The sequence below is a fragment of the Dipodomys ordii genome, unplaced genomic scaffold (assembly GCF_000151885.1).
Source record: "Dipodomys ordii isolate 6190 unplaced genomic scaffold, Dord_2.0 Scaffold23, whole genome shotgun sequence".
NCBI classification, from domain to species: Eukaryota; Metazoa; Chordata; class Mammalia; order Rodentia; family Heteromyidae; genus Dipodomys; species Dipodomys ordii.
This window is the reverse complement of record NW_012267239.1, coordinates 810,718-825,722: the sequence shown is the minus strand read 5'-3', so window position 1 is coordinate 825,722 and position 15,005 is coordinate 810,718. Positions and strand designations below refer to the sequence as shown.

Here is a 15,005-nt window from a genome sequence, read left to right as displayed (position 1 = left end):
CCACTTCCGATTTTCTGGTGGTTTGTTGAGATAAGAGTCTCACAGACTTTCCTGCCTGGGCTGGCTTTGAACCGTGATCCTCAGATCTCAGCCTCCTGAGTAGCTAGGATTACAGGCATGAGCCACCGACGCCGGGCTTTTGTTTTGTTTTTTTCTTGTCAAGGTGATGAACAGAGGGGTTACAGTTTCTTAGTTATTTTAAATTCTCCATCAGGTAGTACTAACATCTGGTTTTGTCTCTTAATTTTCTTTCTTCTTTCTTAGCATATGTGTGTATATTGTAATTTTTATATTTAATACTTAGGTGTAAATAACATTTAAGCTTGAAATGGGCTTCTCTTCTGCTTCTAGGACTTTAAGGGAAGTAGAAGTAGGTTGATACTTGTTGTTGCTATGGTTACCTTCAGTGCACCACAGGCTTCATATTCCTCGCATGTTACCTTGTGCTCACAGTGGGGCCTAGTTTGCCTTAAAATTTTTCCTAATGTTCCAGCCTATCTTTGCTCTAGGCCATTGTGTGCACATCAGGGTGAGCCTTCCTGCTTGTTCTTTCCTTCTTGCAGCTGGCTGCTTTGCTTGCTACTTGGTGCTTGCTAGCCTGGGGTAGGGCTGGGTGGTTCTCTGTTGTCTTGGTCCTGTTAGGTAGTCTGTGTCTCAGTATCAGTGTTCCAGTCCCTCCCTAGTGTCTGGTAAGTTTCTTGCCCTTCCTTGGGGCAGAAGAATTTTTCTTTCGCTTCCCCTGTACCCTGGAGGCAACAAGATTACTGTCCTTTCCTGAAGCTAGAGGCTTTTGAATCTTAGGGAAGAATGATCAGGAGCAAGCTTTAGGCCTTTCCCGGAAGCCCCATCCCTCCCTTGCAGGTGTACACTCCCTGAAGGATATCTTCAAGCTTCCTTCCTGCCTTTCTTTTGACTCTTCAAAGTGCCTATGAAGACTTAGGGAGAATAGCCAGGGAGTAAGTACAAATACCCTTTATGCCTGATATTTCCATGAATCTAGATTCTCATTCTAAACTACCCACATCTGGCCTTTAACAACAGGTTAAAGTTTTTCTTCGTTTAATTTTTTAACTTTTTTTTTTTTTTACCATTTTAGTTATTTCTGTTGTCCCTGTATGGTAAACCACTACATTATGGTGGCTACTGAACATATTTTCCCAACTCCACATTGACCAACAGCATGCTCATTGCTTAAAATCAGCAATAATGAGAACATTTATACCACAGACATCAGTAAAAGCCACAAGTCAGGGTTGCTTATGTCCCAAGGGCCAATTGTTGAACATTTGTTGGAACACCATTCTTTGGGGAAGTCCCAGGGAAGTTGACTATGGAAATTGATGCCTTTGGTGAGTGGCTGGCTCAAGGCCCTCTACTGGGGTCTACTTAGCAAAGTCAGAGTGGCTGTGCTCAGGCCATTTCCTTTGCAGAGTAGTCCCCAGGCCACTGGCAGGGAGATACCCTGGGGAGGCCCCTTCATGTTGGAGGAGGTATGGATTCATCCTCTTGCCTTCTCTTTCCTTTTTCCCCTTAGACCGGAGCCAAGACAGCACGGCTGTGGCACTCTCAGACTCCAGCTCGACACAGGACTTCTTTAATGATCCCACCGGCTCACTAGAGGGCTCCCGGAAGCCCTTTACAGAGAAGAGGCTGCCTGGGCTCAGTGCTCAAGCAGGACTGAATGGTAAAGATCTTCAGGGAGCCACAGAGGAAAGAGGTATGAAAACGTAACTTAGTGAATTAGAACTGCTTTGATGTTCTGTGGCCGTCTGAGCAGAATTAAGGACTGTTGGCTCAGGTGGCACAGGCCTGGCCTGTCTTTTGGCCTCCTACTTCTGCCTGATTCTTGGGACCTCAGTTGGTTAAGTTATTCATTTCTTTGGGCCTCTGCTATTCTCCCTGAAGAATGGAAGTGAACCCAGTGTCCGCTATTTGCCAAAGGCATGCTGGTAGCTTCCCTGGGATTTGTAGGGATTAAATAAGGCAGCTCCTTTTCCTATCTTGGTAGATGGTTATTAAAAAAACAAAAAGTCTTGAAGTTGGACTCTGATGGCTCTCATACCTTAATCCTAAGAATCCCAAGAATCTATATTTGAGATTGGGTTCCTAGTCAACCGAGACAGAAAAGTCCATGAAACCTTCCCTCCATCCCCACCCCTCCACTGGTCCTGGGGCTTGACCTCAGGTCAGTGCCTGGGCTCTGTCCTTGAGCCTCTCTGTGCTCAAGGCTAGTTTAAGCCCCAGGGCTGGGGTATATGTGTGTGTGTGTGCACACGCACGCGTGCGTGTGCACACACGCGCGCACACACACACAGTCTTGGGATTCTAAATATCACAAATACTGGATTTTTGTTGTTGTTGTTGTTCTTTTTTGGGTCTGTTCCTGGGGCCTGAACTCTGGGCCTGGGCGCTGTCCCTCAGCTCTTCAGCTCAAGGCTAACGCTCTACCACTTGAGCCACAGCGCCACTTCTGGCTTTTTTCTTTCTTTTCTTTTTTTTCTTATGTGGTGCTGGAGAATCGAACCCAGGGCCTCAAGCATGCAAGGCAAGCGCTCTACCACGGAGCCACCTTCCCAGCCCCGTTTTTGTTGTTTTTTTTTTTTTTGCCAGCCCTGAGGCCTGAACTCTGGGCCTGGGTGCTGTCCCTACACTCTTTAGCTCAAGGCAAACGCTCTATGCTTGAACCACAGCACTACTTCCTGTTTTCTGAGTGGTTTATTGAAGATAAAAGTCTCACAGCTTTTCCTGCCCAGGCTGGCTTTGAACCATGATCCTCAGATTTCAGCCTCTTGAGTAGCTAGGATTACAGCCATGAGCCACCAGCACCTGGCACTTCTGCCTTTTTCTGTTTATGTGGTACTGAGGAATTGAACCCAGGGCTTCATGCATGTAGCCAAGCACTCTACTACTAAGTCACGTTCCTAGCCCATTTTCTTTTTAAATCTAAAGCACATCAGGCCTTTGGGGGGGGCGGGAGGGCGGGGAGAGACGAGAAATCTACCCCTTTGATGCAAAAGGCCCTGATCTAAGACCAGGATATACCTAGTTCTCTTGGGGTATCCTTGATGAAACACTGGGCAGAGCCCCTAATCTGGGCTTGCTGGGAGTCTGGAGGTAGGTTGAGGCATTCCTAGTGCTACTCTAGGATGTGACTAGTCAGTGATGGGTTTTGAAAGCTTTCTTACTCTGGCCAAGAGCCATGCATACAGGTACTTGTTGGACAACTTCACGACACATGCTCAGTATTGCCCTAGACCAGGCACTTTTTTTTTTTAATTCGTTTGGTTCTCTTAGCCACCCTAGAAATAAAGCTTATGGCTTTCCATTACAAGCAAAAATAACTTTAGATTCAGAGAGAATCAGGAATTTACCTGTGGTAAACCTTAGCCCCTATTCTATGCTGCTTCTCCAGGTGGGCTAGAGGAGGTGGGAGATAACCTACAAAGTCTGGGATCTAGGCCTAGCAAGTTACCCTGCAGGCCTTTAATGAAGGATCAAGAGTTGGAAGCTCATCTTTAGCCTTTAGATGTGGCAGTTGGGAGCTGGGAAGGTGGTTCAGTGGTAGAGCTTTTGCCTTGCATGCATGAGGCCCTGGGTTCGATTCCTCAGCACCACATAAGCAGAAAATAAAAAGCCGGAAGTGGTGCTGTGGCTCAAGTGGTAGAGCGCTAGCCTTGAGCTGAAGAGCTGAGGGACAGCGCCCAGGCCCAGAGTTCAGGCCCACGACCGGACCCAAAAAAAAAATAAAAATAGATGTGGCAGTTGGGCTAGAACCATTTTCAGGAAAGTAAGCCTCTACCAGCTTTCTACCTCCTACTAAGTTCTCTGGTTGGTTTTAGAAGGTACAAGGTAATATCTTCTACAAGTTGGATAGAGTGACCCTGTTAGGGTCAGTAAGAGTTCATGGAACCCAGGACTTGCCCAAAGGATCTAATATAGCTAGACCTCATCAGGAAACAAAGCCAAAGCTAGATATGGTATGCACCTGTAGTTCTAGCACTTACTTGATGGTTTGAGGGCAGACTGGGTTACATAGTAAATTTTAGGCCATTATGGGATGCATAGGGAAACCTTGCTTCAAAAGCCTCACTTTCTTACCAAGCAGTCATTATGCTTTCCTCAGGTAATGGTGACATTCTAAAAAATGGCATCAATACACTGTAGAACATTTAGAATGTAAAGAAAACAAGTAACAAATAACTTCCTTTCAATACTATTTCTAATATAACATCTTTTTTTTTTGGTTGGTCCTGGGGCTTGATCTCTGGGCCTGGGCACTGTACCTGAGCTCTTCAGCTCAAGATTAGCACTCTGTCATTTGAGCTACAGCACCACTTCCAGTTTTCTGGTGGTTAATTGGAGATAAGAGTCTTATAGACTTTCCAGCCCAGGCTGGCTTTGAACTGTGATTCTCAGATCTCAGCCTCCTGAGTAGCTAGTATTACAGGCATGACCCACTAGTGCTCAGTTTAACATTTCTTATCTAAAGAGTAAGATTTTTGCTTGTAGGGGCTGGGAAGGTGGCTCATTGGTAGAGTGCTTGCCTTGCATGCATGAGGCCCTGGGTTCAATGTCTCAGTACCACATAAGCAGAAAAAAGCTGGAGTGGTGCTGTGGCTCAAGTAGTAGTATGAGTAGCCTTGAGCTGAAGAGCTGAGGGACAGTGCCCAAGCCCAGAGTTCAGCTCCACAGGCGACAAAAAAAAAAATTTTTTTTTGCTCTTAGACAAATGAAACCAGTCATCTCTGCTTTATGGCCTAGCAAGCACTGAGTTGTTGTGGGTGCTACTGATATCATGGGCCTCTTTCTATCATATGTGGGGTAGGGAACCTGGGGGAAGTATGGACTGAGCTTTGTACAAGTTGGCTTTGGTCAACCCTGTCCTATCCAGACCTTTCTAGACTTGCAAGGAACATCTTGCCTTTTCCACTCAGAATTGATTTAAGCAGAGTGTGAGGTTGGCTTTTGGTAATGAATGTTAGAATGGAATCAGAGCTTATCAGAATAGCCTATAGGCTTGAAATAAAGCCTCTCACATTTACATATATGTAGCTCCCCTCTAAGCTGGGCTTTTTCTGGTAACCACAGTGATAAAATTGGTGAGCTCCTGCCAGATAGAAGTACATATAGCAAAAAGTATGTTCTGAGCCCATTCATAGAAGACAGCAGAAGGTGCTGAGTGCTTCTCCAGGAGTGGCCTTGATCAGTGGTAGTCTCTCTTGTAGTACCCTCCCTTAGGCTCCCAGTGGATAGCAACCCTGGCTACCATGGTCTCCAAGGATGGATTTCCTTTTTTGTATGTATGTATGTGCAAACCTGGGGTATGTATGAGATCAACCCTAAGGTCACATTCATACTTGACTTGAGCTCTACTACTGATCTGTGCAACCCACCCTTGAACAGTTTTTGACCTTCCTTGAGAAAGTCAGGATTGGGAGTAAATATCCTGTATGTGCTCTATACCTCTCATCTTCCAGGCATACTCTTGTGGGAAGTCCTGCCACCAGCCTGGTTTGCGTGGTCAGTGTCATGGGATATAGGCATTCACTCACACATTTTGTGTCCATTGATAGAGCAGCTAGGAGTAAAATGTTTGTACCAGGCACTGGATACTGTGGGGATTAGGAAAGATCTGCTTGCCTGGCCCTGAGATACTCTCTTTTCTACTGTGTTCAGCAGGTATGAAAACTATCCCATTTCCCAAGAAGTGCCCTGACTCCTTTAGTTTTCCAGAAGCCATCTTTCTGCACACTAGTCTGCACCAGAGCTTGAAGAAAGGCTTCTGAAGATGCTACTGCCGCATTTGTAAAGCTTTAACCTTTTTTTTTTTAACCTCCTGTTCCTGGGCCTTGAACTCTTGGTGGGCCTGAGCACTATCCTTAAGCTTCTTTCACTCAAGGCTAGTACTCTACCACTTGAGCTACAGCATTACTTCCAGCTTTTTCTGTGATTAATTGGAAATAAGAGTCTCAGGGACTCAGGCTGACTTTGAAATGAGTAGCTAGAATTACAAGTGTAAGCCACCAGCACCTGGCTGCCATCAAAGCCCCCACCAAATGTCTAGAATGTGGAGGTAGTATTAGTAAGATTTGATTTTTAAATACAGAAAAACATGGTCCACAGTTTCACTCCTTAAAATAAGCCAATATTATATCATTTTGAGGGCAATAGGGTAAAACCAAACACAGAGTTGTCAGCAGCCAGTATGGTCCATGCAATGGACATCAAGGCCTGCTACACTGTGGCCATATATGCCCTCTTCCAGTCAAATGGAGGCCTAATGATAGTACCTGTGTGTAGGGCAGATCCAGGAAGTCACCTGATGGGTGTAGGTCCTGACCTTTCTTTATGGGGGAATCACCTGAGTCTCTAGATTCAGATTAGTGGAGTTTGAGTAATGAGAAGATCTCAGAAATCAGAAGATGTGGACCTGAGATCTGAGACCATAGCAGATTTTGATTTGAGCCACTCAGCTATTGGTATTTCTGTGACAGCCTGCTGTAGGCCAGGCTCTTTCATAACAGGGCCCCTTTAGTTCAGGGGGCTACTGATGTGTAAATACCACAGGCTTGTCTAGAAAGAGGTCCATGTTCTAAGCCCATTCAGGCCAGATCCCCTCCAGCCTTCCCAGAAAGCCTGCAGAATGGAGGTGCTTCACTGTAGCAGTCTCACATATGCTTCCTAGGACCTTTCTCCTGTGCTCTACTGGCCTTGGCACCTATGTGGTGAGCATTCTAAGCTAATTTGCCTTGCCAGAAATGGCCCAGGTTACTAGGGTGTGCCTTTCTTTCACCTCCTATTAGGAAGAAGTCTTCCCATCTTCATGCTCCTAAAGTTAGCAGTGAATTTATTTCTTGGCTGGGAAGCACTGTGTGACCTTGTTGGCATTTCTGATACTCTTCCTCTGCTTAAGAAGTGGAGGATTCCAGTGACTTGCAAGGCCCATTTAACAATAGGAGTGGTTGCTGTGGGTGAGGCTACTTACTCCATCTCTCCCTGAGGCCCCTCAGACCCTTGAGCAACTGGACATTTAATTCCCACTGGGATCACTATTTCTTCACTCTTATATGTCTTTAGATGTATGTTCTGTACTCTCTTTGGATTGGTTCTTAGTCTCTGCCTGCTTCCTATCACATCATGTTCTTCTGTCATTGTGTCTAAGCATTTGGTACTCTTGCTGAACCCTTGCTAGGCCTGTACTGTTGTCTGATTTCCTTGTCTCCCTGGAACTTCTGGTCTGGGCCCAGAACCATTGCTCCTGTTATGTGTTCACATTTGGATCAAATTATAAACTTGACATTATTTTGAGCCAGAAAACAGAATCCTTTGTAAGTTGGATGCCAGTCCGAAGCTGGAAGACCTAAGTAGCCCTCCGATCCCCCAAGCCCCCATGAGAGATTATTAGCATGGAGACCAGGTAGGACCTCCTGGTACTCCAGTCAATCAGCCTTCTTCAGGTCATGGGGACAGGAGCTATGGTTGTGTGTCAATGATAAAGTACTTGCCTAGCATTCATGAGGCTCTGGGTTCCATCTCCAGAAGTATAAAATAACATCAGTACATGGGATGCAGGGCCACAGCTCCCTCCTAGGTTCTGGGCTCATTGAGAAGGAGATGCTCTTTTGCTTTTGCTCTGCAAACTCTATCTTGGGGTGGGGAAGCCTGAGAGAGGCAACTGAGTAGAGTCCTTTAGGATGCCTAGCCAGTGGGCTAGGTAGGGGAGGCAGGCAGGTGGGGGAAGTAGCTCAGGAGAAGTGGCAGGAGAAAGGCAAGTATAACAAAGTATTCTGAGTGGCTGATCTCAGTGGAGTTTGGGTGGCAGATGGAGTGTAGGGGTGTCTGCTCAGTTCTTGCCTTGACAAGAAGAGTGATGATCGTCAAGCTTGCCACATGCTTGATGTCTGCCAAGTTATGCTTGCACTTGTAAAAGGAACTTGGGGCTTTAGTCTATGCCCACTTGGCCCTGGCCTAGCAAGCCCTAGTTATCTCTTTTGCAATAGGGAGAACATTATCAGGGCTTCACAGTACACACTGCTTTTAGGATGAGTGGTACCAGCTGCCCCTCGGGCCCATTCCAAGAAGACTGTACAGTGTGTGCCAAACTCCTGATTGCTCAAGAGCCATGAACCAGAGGCCACCTTACCTTGGCCTTCTGCTTTCTTCGTTTTATCCCTTTTTCCTGGGCCAGACAGCCTCCTCCATGGACAGCCAAAGATTCTGAGACCATCCAGCCACTTTCATTGTCCTGAGGTGCAGCCCTAGTCTTTCCTGGGCTGCCTGGCTCTGAGGTCCCTGGTGGAGCAGGGCTAAAGCTCAGGGCTTATTGCTGGTATGTAAGTGCTTGGTTCTCATGCAACAACCATAGAGAAGGAAGCTGTAGACTGGGGCACTGAATATAGTAGGGCAGGTGTGGAGTTTCATGTGCATTTTCCTAGCTTAATCATTATTGAGTGGTGGTGATGACACCGCCCTCTGTGGACTGCTTCCCTATGTATCTGCACCATCCCACTGAAGGTGGGAGGTGGGAGGACCTTCATTTCTAGCCCAGCTAGAAACTCTTCTTCTCTCAGGGCCCTGCTGCTGTATGACCACTGAGGCTTCAGTCAATGGCGGCAGAGCTGGTACTAGGTCCTACACCTAGCATTGTTAGGTCCAGTGCCCAGTCAGCATGGGCATCAACTTTCTATGTGTCAGTCACACTCCCTGAGGTGTCTCCATTTTTGGTAATAGACTGCTTCATGGGAAGAGCCTAAAACCATGACTTTCTTTTCCTTCTCAACTGTAGGAAAAATCAAAGAGTCTTTGGAGAGCATAGAAGGTTTCCGGGCTACAGAGCAAGGTCTTCAGAAGCCTGCCGCGGACCCTCTGGCCTCTGTTTGTATTCCTGTCAAGCCTCCAGTGTCCACACCTGCTTTGTTGGATGGGAAGAAGAGGAGTGACGCTCCAGGGGAACTAGTGGCCTTCCCCCAAGGGCTGCCAGCTGGTGCCGAGGAGCAGCGCCAGTTCCTTACGGAACAGTGCATTGCTTCCTTCCGCCTGTGCCTGAGCCGATTTCCCCAGCACTATAAGAGTCTCTACCGACTGGCCTTCCTCTATACCTACAGCAAGACCCATCGGGTGAGTGGGGTCCAGGAGAGAGCTTGGACTATTTTCTCAGAGCAGGCAAATGTCCTGATGTTTGGTGGACAGAACCAAGACAGATTGGAGCTTTGGGATAGGGTTCAGGTGGCTCACATGGGAGCAGTGGGAAGCAGAGCTATGGAGACAGATTCAGTCCAATGAGTGGACCACTTTTCCTGGGTCTCAGCCTCCCACATCATCTTGCAGAGGCTTCCTTGCTGTCATGCTGCCCCTGGGCCTGCCTCCCAGTTGCAGCTGTCAGAACCATCTTTGCAGCCTCTGCTTCATGGGGGTTGGGTGCTGACAGCCTCCTCCAGCTCTTTTTGGAAAGCAACAGCTGTGCCCCAGGCTTAAACATTCCCAAGCATACCCCTTCTTGCTGGCAGCTTAGTATTCATGGAGACTGGGTTCTTTCTTTCCCCTCAGCCATTCCTCACTCGATCAGGAGGGGTCAAATGGTCACTGGCCCTGGTTGTGACGCTTATTCCACAGAGCTACATTCCAAGGTGGGAGGCTGATTTAAAAACATGCAGATGAGCAAACAAAGCAGGTCCCACTGTGACAAATATTAGAGAGAAAATAACAGGATACACTGAAATGTTGATGTAACTCCATAAAGGCACCTTCTCCTGCTGAAACCTATAGTATAAGTGGAAGATACTACTAGACTGAAGGAACAAGAATGTCTAGCTAGGGTGTATAGTTGTGTAGTTGAAGATTAGAGAGGGCTGAAATGGGCAGGTGAACCTGTGGGGTCTCACTGTGAGACTTTTCTTTGGCCTTCTGGTTGAGTAGGCTCTCCTCCCAGAGGCCTTCTGCTACCCCTGCTTCAGCCCCTGCCAGCTTCTCTGTGGAATGATGAAGAACCAGGAAAGGCAAGTTTCAGAGGTAGACCCTGGCTTGACACTGGATACTTCACAGAATTATGTTTGGGGAGCAAGGCACCAGGAGCTAAGTGACTAATATGCTCTTGTAGCTTGGCCACCCTTAGAGCACAGCAGGTAGACTTGGGCTCAGTGGGGTGTATGCCAGCAAACAGTCGGCTCTGGCTTCCCTGGCTGTCCCCAGCTGTTTGCTCCCTGTTGCTGCTACTGTTGCCACCAGGAGCCTGGCCTTCTCACTGTCTGACTTGCTGCACAGCAAGCCTTCGCTACCCAGGAAAACCTGAGCTCTTATTAAACCCTGACTAGCATGTATCTTCACTGCCAAAGCAGTTTGCAGGCCAAAGGGGCAATGGCAGATGAATCGCTTCCCCATTTTTCCCCACTGCTTTGGAAACTTCTCTTTCTCTTTTTTTTTGGGTCCGGTCATGGGGCCTGAACTCTGGGCCTGGGCGCTGTCCCTCAGCTCTTCAGCTCAAGGCTAGAGCTCTACCACTTGAGCCACAGCACCACTTCCGGCTTTTTTCTTTTTGCTTATGTGGTGCTGAGGAATCAAACCCAGGGCCTCATGCATGCAAGGCAAGCGCTCTACCACTGAGCCACCTTCCCAGCCCAAGAACAGAATTTGTTGTGCAAGATGGGTAGGGGGGATTAGAGGAAAGGGAAGGATGCAAAATTAGGTGAAAGGAAGCCAGAAGCCAGGGGCTTATGCCTGTAATCCTAGCTAAACAGGAGGCTGAGATCCAGTGGTTCAAAAGCAAGCCAGACAGAAAAGTCCATTAGACTTCATTTCCAAATTAACTAGGAAAGATAGTTGCTGGTAGCTTATGCTTCTAATACTAACTACTGAGGAGGCTGAGATCTGAGGATTATGGTTTGAAGCCAACCTGGGCAAAAAAAATCCAGGCGACTTAATCTCCAATTAGTAAAGTGATGAATTGGAGGAATGGCTCAAGTGATAGCCATGAGTGAAAAAACTGAGTGATAGTAGGAGGTCCTGGTTCAAACCTTGATACTGGCACAATGAAAGAAATAAACAGCAAAAAGCCAGCCTGGAGGTGTGGCTTAAGTGGCAGAGCACCAGCCAAGCAAACAAGCATGTGGCTTGAAAAAAATAAAATGAGAAGAAAGTTGAGCTGCAAAACAGACCCCACAAAGCCAGATATCATCTCTATGTTCCATTAAAGGCTTTATTTGGAACCTTAAGTGTTGTTAGGTAAATCATCCCAGAAGCCACACTTTAAAATATAGAATATTGGAGTCTTTATTATACAGTTAACAGGCTGCAGGCCATCAGTTGTTACAAAGGCCTGCAGCACACAAATACATATAACACAATTAGGAAACATGCTAAAGAGGAAAGAGATAACAAAAACAATACCAACTCCAATGGAGAACTGAATTGGGATGCCATGATGATTGGAGACGTGCCATAAGACAGGACACAGGACACGATCACAGAGACACACGTGGCTAGGCTGGTCTGGGCCTAAATAGGTGGGCACAGGGGGCAGATCCTCAGGAAATTCCCAGTCCCAGGCACTGGACTGACAGATTCAGTAACCTATCAGCCAAGTGCCTGCCCCTGCCTCCAGGGGTCCAGGCACGCCTGATACCTGGGAGGCAGGTGATGGGGGGAGGGAGGGGAGGGTCCAGGGGTTCCTTCCCCCAGCATGAAGACAAGATGCCAGACCTATAATCCACCATGTGGCCAATACGGCGCCAGCCAGACCTGACCTCCTTACTTCAAAAGGAGCCAATGCAAGTGAAGTGTTCATTACGGCACCAGGAATAGGCTGCAGTTATTACAGTCTAATCCCTTCACTTGATGAGTATTCTCATAATAGAAAACAGTATTTATATCAAAATTAAACAAAAATTTTTGGGGGATACAAACACAGTCCTCCTTCCTTCAATGTCTAATAGTCTTTGTGGCGGTTGTACACATGCATTGTTGATAGTGTGTTTCTGAGGCATGTGACACTTAGGCACCTAGAGGTCGGAGTTCTGTCCCCTTTACTTTATATCTAGGAACCTGGGCTCAGGATTTCTTAGGGGTGAGTTGGCAGAGTCAGGCATTGCTCTACTGCCACCATTAACTGTGTCTACCCTAAGTTTGTTTGCCATTTTGCTCTTTCCATGAATATCTCCCAGGTCAGTTGGTCACTCTGTGATAGCCCATGGGATAAGTGGACTCAGTTGACCCAGGCATCCTCACTTGTGGGGCTGGAGCCTGCCTATGACTGCTGCACCATTGCTACCCATGCCCCTGAGGAATCTCTATAGCTGTCACATTCTGCTTCTTCTAGCTCTTCTGTTAGCTGCATTCCTAGGTTGGATTCCTTGCTTTGTAGAAATGAGATGCATTTCCTTCATTCTGAGAAAGACCCCCTTAGGGGGCAGACAGTGTCTTCTCACAGCTCCTGGTAGCACTGTGTAGTGCCAGGTATGCCATGGCTGGTTACCAAGCCACTGAGCATACCTTAGACTCTCACCATGCACGGGGCTGCATCCCACTGGCTCCTTTTTGCTTTCTTCCAGAGACCTTTGCTGAGCACCAGTTCCCCCCTTCCCCAACTTGAGATGCAAATTGGTAGTACCTACTCCACTGACAACCTGAGTTCAGACCTTAAGGATATGCCTCTCAGGGGTGGGTCCTGGGTGTCAGCTCTGCTTCAGCAGCTTGTCCACAGATCTAGAGGCACAACTCTCTTTGTCGCTAATTTGGAACCATTAACAAGCAAGCAGTGACTGCTTTCCAGTTATTTAGTAATAGATACTTCTTGCTCTGTAATTTGATAATAGCACATTTCTTCCTAAAATCTTTCCTGGAGACTTGGCAGTGGTGTTTCTCTGTTGCTGCCTGGGGTCCAGTCTCCAACAAGAATCTCAAAAATGTCTGTGCCTTTAGAGAGGCCAAGTAGGTAGAGCCTTCTCTGGACTCAGTTGTTGACTCCTGTCTCCTATGTGCAGCCCTTTGAAGGCTGCATTTTGGGACACAAATTGCCCTACCCCAAGCTTTAGTTTCTTATGTGAAGAGGGGAAGCTGAGGGGCTCTCCAGAGCAGTAACAATCACAGCCTAAGTGTTCTGAATTGAGATGATCTATGTCAGTGGTTGCAAAGTTAAGAGACACAAAGCAGACACTGAGGTTGAGATAAGCCCCTTGAGCATGGATTGCTCCCCTTGATTATCTGTCCCAAAGAAGTCATATGTTCTGCACTGCACTTTGGCCTTGGGTGGGGCTTAGGCCGCCCCTGGCATGCCCTGTAGCTGCCTTGTACAACCTTCTTAGTGCTTTCAGAACTGCTCACTACTGTCTTCTGGACATTCTGGACTTTCTTAGTGTTGTGACAAATTGTATAGGAAAGGACTGACCATGGCAGCTGCCACTGGTGGCTACCTCACAGCATATACCCAGGCAGGTTTAGAATGAGACTTCCAACTTTGTGGTGGGCTTGGGTAGAGCCCTGGCCTTGGAATATCTTTGATTGGACCAGAGTACAAAAGCTAGCTTTGTTACTTACTAACCCTGGGACTTGGGCCTCTTTGGCCTTGTTTTTCTAATTTTTAAACATGATTATATGTAATGAAAAATTGTGGTGTCATGCTCTGCCTGGACTGCATACTTCACTTTTCCTCACCTAGAGACCCTATGAAGCTGCAGGGCATGCTGTTTGCTACAGAACCCTTACCCCTCATAGAGGCCCAGCAATCTCTGTCCCTCAGCCTGCCAGCCTAGCACCTGCCAAACCCACTAAATCTTTTTTTTTTTGGGGGGGGGGTCCAGTCATGGGACCTGAACTCTGGGCCTGGGCGCTGTCCCTCAGCTCTTCAGCTCAAGGCTAGCGCTCTACCACTTGAGCCACAGCGCCACTTCCAGCTTTTGTTTTTTCTGCATATGTGGTGCTAAGGAATCGAACCCAGGGCCTCATGCGTGCAAGGCAAGCGCTCTACCACTGAGCCACCTTCCCAGCCCCCCACTAAATCTTTAGACAGGTTTTCTGGGCCTTGTCAGCAGCTCCTATCCAGGCCTTAGACATGAATTAGCTAAGAGCTCCCATAAGCCGTCTGGACACTTTGTGCTCTAGCCATCAATCAGCTCTTTTTCTGGCCACCTGGAGACAGCTGGGAAATACCCTCTCTACCAGCTGAGTCTGCTGGAAACTAATTTGTAATCCATGTCAGGTTTGGCAAACTAGTGTTTCTGCTCTTTTCACAAGCAACCCAAAATGGGTCTTCCATCCTGAAGGAAGGGCTGCTTGGTACAGATACCAGTGCAGAGGCTGCATTGGTAGAAAGCAAGCCAGGGTAGAATGTGGGCCCCAGTCCCCCAGCCATGGAACCTACAACAAACTGCCCAAACAAGAAAGCATTCTCCATTCTCCTACTCTCAACCCTGGGCCAGAGGAAGCTTTTTTTTTTTTTTTTTTTTTTGGTCAGTTGGGGCTTGAATTCTGGGCCTGGGCACTGTCCCTGAGCTTTTCAGCTCAAGGCTAGCGCTCTACCACTTGAACCTCTGCACCACTTGCAATTTTCTGGTGGTTTATTGGAGAAAAGAATCTCACAGACCTACCTGCCCAGGCTGGCTTTGGATCTCGAACCTCAGATCTCAGCCTCCTGAGTAGCTAGTATTACAGGTGTGAGCCACCTGTGACCCGAAGCTTTTGTCAGGGCCTTCCTTTCTTAGGGAAATGATGGCTTCTGTGGAGAGAGTTATTCAATATTCTATCACTTCCCCACCCCACTGCTTAAGTCGTTTGGATACTTCTCACAAGTTCCTGGGCCCTACAAGCAGCTTTGGTGTCATGACTCAATGGCAACCTTTCTCAAGCCTGTTGTGCAGCCCAGCCCAGGTGCATGCCTGGGTTTCCTGGAGGGACTCAGCTTGGGGAGAAGGCTGCTGCAGTATTGAAACCAGGGGTTTGAGAACAGAATGACTGTGCCTGCTTTGGGCCCCACAACCCATGCACAGAGCAGTTCTTCCCTGCCTCACTAGCGCCCC

The 15,005-nt window shown here is 47.5% G+C and overlaps 1 protein-coding gene across 1 annotated transcript in view; it reads left to right on the top strand.

Moving 5' to 3' along the window:
* The window catches only part of Cabin1 (calcineurin binding protein 1), a 147,402-nt gene that overhangs the window by 84,341 nt on the left and 48,056 nt on the right, over positions 1-15,005 (top strand). The window contains exons 27-28 of the mRNA XM_013014489.1: positions 1,535-1,717; positions 8,786-9,117. Of these exons, the coding sequence (XP_012869943.1) occupies positions 1,535-1,717; positions 8,786-9,117 (515 nt within the window). The remainder of the gene's footprint in view (positions 1-1,534; positions 1,718-8,785; positions 9,118-15,005) is intronic.